This window comes from Salvelinus sp. IW2-2015, unplaced genomic scaffold (genome assembly GCF_002910315.2).
Source record: "Salvelinus sp. IW2-2015 unplaced genomic scaffold, ASM291031v2 Un_scaffold1094, whole genome shotgun sequence".
Taxonomy (NCBI): domain Eukaryota; kingdom Metazoa; phylum Chordata; class Actinopteri; order Salmoniformes; family Salmonidae; genus Salvelinus; species Salvelinus sp. IW2-2015.
The window spans coordinates 396,735-404,954 of record NW_019942725.1 but is presented as its reverse complement, the minus strand read 5'-3'; the positions used below and the strand labels follow the sequence as shown (position 1 = coordinate 404,954).

General features: G+C 42.7%; 1 protein-coding gene across 2 annotated transcripts; it reads right to left on the bottom strand.

Annotated features, from left to right (window-relative positions):
• Positions 1–2,509: 2,509 nt before the first annotated feature.
• On the bottom strand, positions 2,510–6,103 carry LOC112069725 (cerebellin-2-like). 2 transcript variants are annotated; one of them, XM_024137094.1, is made up of 4 exons: positions 5,624–6,103; positions 4,789–5,227; positions 3,810–3,929; positions 2,510–3,609 (listed from the first exon to the last, which is right to left on the bottom strand). In XM_024137094.1, exons 2-4 carry the CDS (start codon positions 4,999–5,001, stop codon positions 3,412–3,414), a joined length of 531 nt encoding a protein of 176 aa, XP_023992862.1. In that variant the 5' UTR covers positions 5,002–5,227; positions 5,624–6,103; the 3' UTR covers positions 2,510–3,411. The 2 variants fall into 2 exon arrangements, with proteins under 2 accessions (XP_023992862.1, XP_023992861.1); XM_024137093.1 differs by having other exon boundaries at positions 4,708–5,227; positions 5,624–6,098.
• Between the last annotated feature and the right edge of the window lie 2,117 nt (positions 6,104–8,220).

The window sequence follows — 8,220 nt, the reverse complement described above, 5'->3', positions numbered from 1 at the left end:
GGAGGTAAGTAGACTAGCGGTTAGAGCGCTGGGCCAGCAACCTTTCAGTTGTTGGTTCGAGTACCTGTGCCGACAAGGTGAAAAGTCTGTAGATGTGCCCTTGACAAGGCACCTAACCAAAATGTGCAATGTGCTATGATGGCTGACCCTCTAAAACAACCCACTTCACCTATATATTACAATAAAACATATTTTGTATAGAAAGTGCACTCATAGTGTCTGGTATGTTCAGGGTAGGAACTGTATAGAACTAGTCAAGGCTGATTCCCTAGACAGTTGCCAGCTGGGTTCCACTTCCAATGCCAATTCTGCTGCCGTCTTGGATTTTGTCATGAAGATTTCTTGGACATTACATTTTATAAGATTTTTTGAGTAATAGGCTATACAAATCTCTTTATTTTGTGCCATTGACATGTTTGATAGGTGGATATAAAGTCACTAAAAGAGATCCTGCTGAGATAATCAACTTCGATCAATATTAGTTTAGAAATGATCATCCGCATAAGAATATTTTAGCATTCTTTTGAGGATAGCAGGTCTCAGCCAATCCCATTGATCCACCCCTAAAGTCAACCATCTTGCTGTTGTCATGACTGCTTGGCTTACAGCACAATGCACACCTGCATCATTTTCAAAATACCAGACCTGGGTTCAAATAATTTTTCAGTTACTTCAATTACTTTTTAATCCATTTCAATACATGTATTCAGTTCTTTTATTTGAAATAACAAGTAGCTGAAAATTGGAATGTATTTGGAAATACACTAGGAAGTTATTTGAAAATACTAAAATACACTGACTCGAATACACTCCCATGAATTTAACCAAGGTATTTAAAGATAGTATTTTTGACAAATAACCATTCAAATACTCAAAATGAAAGTACTTGTTTAGGCCTGTGTATATGCAAATGCTCAAAAATGTATTTAAATAGAAAATACTCAAATATACAGAACACAAGTGTTTAAATATAAAATACTCAAACACACATGTATTTGACCCCCAGGTTTGGTCTCCATCTTTAGAAAACGATCGTTCAAAGCCCCCTTCCGGTCAGTCTGGGCACGCGCGCGCAAAGCAATTTGAGCACCGCCTTCGCCTCATCCTGATACGTTCAAATGCCCAAAGAAGAAAACTCCAAAACCCAAACAAATGCTGCTCGTCATCACATACGTCCCATTCAGCCCCGATTCTTCGGGCTACACGCACAATCTGCCCACGAGAGATACGTCATAAACATCGAGTTTAGCTGTTAGCTGTTTAAAACGGTGTACCTATGTAAAACAACCCATGGGATTTTTAGCATCACGTAGCAACAGGCAAGTAAGTGGTTTTGGATTCCAAACCACAGATGTTCTGAGGGTCCAATGCAAAGGTCAAAGTAAAGTGTTCCAGTGAAGCCTAATAAGAGCATAACGGAGATGGTATGTACACATACGATTTGTCATGGTTTCCTCTGGATAACGGCCTGTGGGTTTCAGCAAGGCGAGGCTGGGACGCAGCCCCCGAAGTAAACCAACAACGACAAAATCCTAGGTGCACTTACCATCTCCGTTATGTTCCTGGACTGTAACTACACCACACCAATTCCTTTTGTTCTACCATCTGTTTCATTTATGGCCGTTATCTTTCACAATGTTTGTTTTAATTAGTTCCTTTTTGACCTACATCAGAGAACCAATGGCAATAAGATTGCATTGTAGAGGCCTATATTCCACATCTAGGCACCATTAGGTATAACATCTACTTATATTTTTGCTCACACACACACACACACACACACACACACACACACACACACACACACACACACACACACACACACACACACACACACACACACACACACACACACACACACACACACACACACACACACACACACACACACACATATACACACACATATATATACACACACACACACATTACCTCTGCAAATACACCAGGCATGTACACAGCTTTACGTTCTACATGATATGATAGTGAAGACCTGTTCCCTTTGTTCCTGTGTGATGAAGGGCTGGTTTCTACAGCAGGCCCAAAACAATATCGCATTGTCTCTGCATTGCATAATTATTTAGCGAAGATAATTACAGTTATTGAGTACTTCTTTCGCCACTCAAATCAAAATATAGCGGTTTTGAGAATGTCAGTATGCTATTGTATTGTATTGATTTGTCTATGCTTTGATCTCACAATAATGAAACATGCAAAGTTGATAACAATCGTTTTTTTCAATTTTGAAACCACAAGAGTGGAATGCGTGTTGGTGTGGGCTCCAGTGCTCTGTGAAGTGTAGCATTGCATTCTGTTCAAGCGGCTGCTCGATCAGCACCATGGACAGCGTCAGTCAATAGTGCGCTACAGGTCTGAGGACGTTTGCTGTACACTACTTTATTATTGACCGATTCTATCACGATTACTTTCCTGATGCCTTTTCGACCTTGCATGTCATTTGCAAGCCTAAACTGGTAGCCTATATAATAAAAGTGAATACATACGCGTATACAATGCAATATTATTTATTAGGCGGGACATCATATAATTGGGATTTTTCTGTTGTTATTTTCACAATGTACATTTGTGAGCAACGTCACTGGACACAATATCAGTTAAAGCTACGCAGATCCGAAATGTAGAACACACCATAATGTGAATATGTACTTTATAAATTAGATAAATATTTTTTTGTAAAAGAGTTTCTATAGATGTCTCCATTGGCTGAAATATGTCGCTTTTTTAAAAATCTTTTATATCATCTCTGGATAGTTAGGCAGCCTATATTTGCCTTCTTTTCAATATGTTCAGCATCCAAACGGAACACCATGAAAAGCACAAAACAAAAACATTATTCCATTCCTGCAACAACAAAAAAGCCTTCGACGTGAAAGCGCTCTTCTTCTCCTGGACGTCCATACGAATTCCATACACCTCACTTGACGGAAACATTATTATTTAAGGCTACACAAACACAAAATAGAGAGAGCATTGGTAAATACACGTTAGTTCGGGAAGTTTTAAGCTTTTCGATTCATACAATATTATTCTCATCTGTTCAGCAGTCAGGGTACACAGAGGTAGACTGACTTGACAGTCTGTTGACAAAAGTTAGATGACTCCCAAGCGATAAAATCCAAATAATCGACAAGTGGTAGGCCTATACATCACGGGTAGATCGATTCGAGTATCCTTCCAGATAGGGTTTTAGTCGATGGATTTGGATGTACGAACTCCATGGAAACGTTAATGTTTGAATGAAATAGATACTGTAAAGTGTGTAGTGTGTACACATACGAATCTGTCTTCTTCCTCTGACAGTTCACTTCAAATAAAATAGCAAATGTTTTTTTTAATCGTTCCTCAACCATGGAGGAGTCACGTTTGCGATTTCCGTGATCACATATTAAATTATAGTGGAAAGACTAGGAAGCCTGAGAACGTGGAATATTTCCATCCACCCATGAGCGTGCCCCGTTCCAGCTTCAGATACACTCGGTCCTCGCGCTCCAACTGCAGAAGAACGCCGTTGCTTGCCGCCTCCCGAGTGACGTCCTGGTCACCGGCGAAAGCTGATATGATCGGGTAGTCGTTCTGCATCAGGTTGACCTGGGGTAACAGAAACAGCACGATCATAATTCAGACCTGTTACATCGTAGGCCTACTCTTTTTACGCACCAAATAATGTACCCATTTGGGTAGGCTGCTCCACGACATACAACAACACACTAAAGTAGACTAATTAGGCCTACAAACAGAAAACTTTGAATAGAGATCATAGTGAAGCAAATGTTGACAATTTGTCTTACCTGTATGGTCTGTCTGTTGTAGACCTTGACCACATGAAAACCGAAGCTGTATATTCCCCTCCTTGGCGCCTGGAAGACACTCGCTTTCAGATCGAAATGGTTGCCGATGTTCACTAAAGCCTGAAACACAAAGTGCGTCAACATGACGCACAATCAGCACCCAGAGTCAAAGAGTAACAGACTGAGACACGGCAAGGGTTAAACTAACCAAATTATCAAGCACTTGCACTCTGCATGTGGTGACCTTAAGGCGCAACGCATAATCAATTGGCCAACGCTGTTTGCCTGCAGGCTACAGCTCACTGTTTTCCAGTTGGACAATATATGTTTCTAATTGAAGACGATCAACGCAGCTGTAAGATTAGCTAATAATGSKGGGGGGGGGGGGGGAATTAACATAATACGGTCCATAGTATCCCAGCTCACCAGCGGGGGGGGCAAAAAAATTCTCCACTTGATGTTTGGAGCATTTACAGCGGCAGTCACTTCTATAGTAAACCCCGCAGTGTCTGCGTCCCTCACACCTACAGCATAGCTAGAACGGACTAGATAAAACAGCTGACGTCTTTTCAAATCAACTTGCAACGAGCTGCAGCTTTAATGAATAGGCTAGTTGGGGCAAATTACGCACGACGATCACAATGTTCCCATTATCATGTTCTGATCCCCAGAACTGCTCTCAAGTTATTTAATTAAAGAGACACAAGGGAAATGTGCGCGTCTCCAAACGGATCAACGCAACCCACGACAAGTTATCATAACCTTTTACAGGAAGACAATAATGTTGTAGCAGCTCCCGAAAAATATATATTAAACAACTTCTTCTTCTAATCCCCACATTAATTATCTATCCAGATAGGGACAATATTTGCATGCGCAAATTCCGGGGACGGCTGACCTGGTCAAAGTAGATGGTCATTGACGTGTTGCTCATGTCGGAGGGCTCGTGATTCGTCCCGCGCACCGCGGAGAAAGCTACCTTGGCTCCGGCCGACCGGACGGATATCCCGAGCGATGAAGTCACCCCGCCGTCCGAGGACGGGTTGGAGTCGCAGACCACCAGACACTTCCCCTCCAGTACGATGGGCTCCGTGTCATTCTGGCCGGCGATGCAGCGCACCACGCCGTATCCCATGAGAAGGCTGAGCGCCAGCATGGCACAGGGGCCCGGGCAGCGGGCTGGCACCACCATCTTCTGGTCGGAACTCTGATCCTTCCTGTAAACACTGATCCTGGCCGGCAGCTCCTTGGAGGTTTGATAGGACGTGATCACCTGGTCCAACCTTAGTCCTCTCTCTCGCTCTCTCTAACATGCACACTTTAACACACACACACAACCTATATTTCTCACACTCCCCTCCCTCCTGTACGTTTCAGTTGATGTGAGGCTGTTCTTCAGACAGCTGGTGTGGTGTTTCCTGGTGATTAAGAGACAGATAACAACAGATTTATGACAGAGCCCATTAGGTGTTTAAGAGACAGACTACTACATTGAGTGCTAAAACATATTCACTGGGATCCTCCTAGAACTAGATTCAACTCGTGCGTAATACGCACAGAAGGTATTTTGTAGGTGCGTCAACTATATGGTATTTTATTTAGGCTATATCATTCATATTCATTCATATTAGTCAGAATTATCACTTCCCATGCACGTTAAATAATTGTTGAATTTAGAAATCCTAAAAATATTTTTTTATATATTTCTTCCTCTCAAGTTTAATTTGGCTACTCTAATACTAGCCTACTCTTTTCTAACACAAGCACCAAACACCATAGCCATCTGTTTCCCTGAAAAGGCGCCTGGACGTTACCTGTCGTATCCATAGCGTCTCTCTCTCACCCCGCATAGGAAGCAGCGCGCAGAGTGAACTGAGCAGTGAGCTCGCCTTCTGTGCTGAAAATGGATCCCCCCTCTCTTCCTTTTCGAGGGCGACTCACGCCCATCCTTTATATTCAAGTACAGTAGAATGTCGACAGCACCGCGTACAATGACTCCCCACTCACTAGTAGGATAGTAGAATAAGCACACGTCTGGATTAATGAGTTTGTTTACATAACCAGTTGAATGTTGTGAGATCATACATCACCGGACCTCACGGGACAGCAGAGTTCACGGCTGACTCCCGGTGTGTAGCGGCAATTTATTTCCCCCTGTCTTGTCGCGCGCTGATTAATCAGAGATGAAAGGGTAAGACAAGAGGATATCATTGCTTTTTTTTGCGCTATTCCTATAATTGGTTATGCATGATGTCACTAATTTGAGCTCAAAGATGGCAGTTTTACAGGAGACACAGCGAAATACTTGTGCGACACCAAACGGTAGAAAGGCGACACCGTCCACTGGTCTTTTCCTCCTCACCGCAGGCGCATGGGGAACATGTCTTTGACTCACGAGGAGACTTGTCAAACTACCATGCTATCCTGTTTTGATTTACAATGCTTGTGTTTCTGATGCAAAATCAGAAGGTTAAATTGAACAGCAACTTGCAGTCTCTCATTACCACTACGCTGTCATTAGCTATAGCACTGGGGGGAATTACACGAGTCTATATTGCTTTGCGACCTTCCAATTCATAAACAGGGTATCTATGAATATTGATATTATGTCTATCTGATATTATTGATAATATTGGCTGGAGGGACGATTGGGCGGGATTCAGTTCCATTTGTGTGTCTTGCATTAAACATGTACAGTGAAGCAACATGTGATTTCAGTTAATTAATTTGTCTTAAAACGGATAATGAATAATTTTTTTAAATTTTTTTTTGAACCTTTATTTAACTAGGCAAGAACAAATTCTTATTTACAATGACCTCCTAAGAACAGTGGGTTAACTGCCTTGTTCAATGGCAGAACGATAGATTTTTACCTTGTCAGCTCGGGAATTCGATCTAGCAACCTTTTTGGATACTGGCCAACGCTCGAGCCACTAGGCTACCTGTCGCACCATTAACACTTTGGAATCCCTCACACCAAGGGCCAAGGGTTTACCCATCCTGATCCTAACCACGTGACCGGACCAGGAAAAACTCTGCTCCCTATATACAATGTATTATCTGACGTGTAGGCCGTTATTGTAAATAATAATTTGTTCTTAACTGACTTGCCTAGTTAAATAAAGGTTAAATAAAAAAAGTATTATTATTATATATAATGTACACCTCACCTACCCCCAGCCCTACCCTCTCTGCCCAGCCCTGTCCAAACATGTCATACTACCTTTGAAGAACTCTGCAGAAGGGTCCCTATCATGGTTCCTTGTCTCCGATGGAACTAAGGGGTTCTTCCTCAGAACTGCTGAAGCTTCACCTAACCTTCCCAATGAGCTGTCACTCTGCAGCTCTAAGATTAGCTAATTGGTCAGATAACATTTGAACATCTTGGCCATGTTCTGTTATAATCTCCACCTGACACAGCCAGAAGAGGACTGGCCACCCCTCATAGCCTGGTTCCTCTTTAGGTTTCTTCCTAGGTTCTGGCCTTTCTAGGGAGTTTTTCCTAGCCACCGTGCTTCTACACCTGCATTGCTTGCTGTTTGGGGTTTTCGGCTGGGATTCTGTACAGCACTTTGTGACGTCAGCTGATGTAAGAAGGGCTTTATAAATACATTTGATTGATTGATCTATAACGCAAGGAGTTCAGATTCATATACTATGATACGTTTGATTAACCCAGGGAAGAGAGGAGGCAGGAAGGATTGGAAGCAGGAAGGATCGGAGGCAGGAAGGATTGGAGAGGAGAGGAGGGGGAAGGTGTATCGTTAAGGATCTTTTAGGTACAGTATGTCATCCATATTTTAAATGCCATTAAAATTAGATTTTTTGACCAGAGGTTGTGTTAAAATATCATATTTAAGCAATAAGGCACGAGGAGGTGTGGTATATGGCCAATATACCACGGCTAAGGGCTGTTCTTAAGCACGACACATTGCGGAGTGCCTGGACACAGCCTTTAGCCGTGCTATATTGGCCATATACCACAAACCCTTGCGGTGCCTTATTGCTATAATAAACTGTTTACCAACGTAAAAATGTTTTTTGTCATACCCGTGGCATATGGCCTGATATACCACGGCTGTCAGCCAATCAACTTTCAGGGCTGGAACCACCCGGTTTATAATCATCTATTTAGCAACGTCATCTGTTAATCTTTTTTTTCTTCTATTCATTCATTTAAATTCTTCCGTCCACCCATCACCCATCACCCTCTAACCATCACCGTTCAACCATCACCCTCAACCATCACCCTCAATCATCACCGTCCACCCATCACACTTCACCCATCACCATCCACCCATCACACCCCACCCATCACCATCCACCCATCACACTTCACCCATCACCATCCACCCATCACACTTCACCCATCACCCTCTAACCATCACCGTCCAACCATCACCCTCCACCC

Excerpts from the sequence above, each read along its gene's own strand:
- LOC112069725 (XM_024137093.1), bottom strand. The coding sequence starts at position 5,001 with ATGGTGGTGCCAGCCCGCTGCCCGGGCCCCTGTGCCATGCTGGCGCTC. Across the intron at positions 3,930-4,707 it reads TGACCATCTACTTTGACCAG|GCTTTAGTGAACATCGGCAA; the intron begins GTCAGCCGTCCC and ends TTTGTGTTTCAG. Across the intron at positions 3,610-3,809 it reads ACAACAGACAGACCATACAG|GTCAACCTGATGCAGAACGA; the intron begins GTAAGACAAATT and ends CTGTTACCCCAG.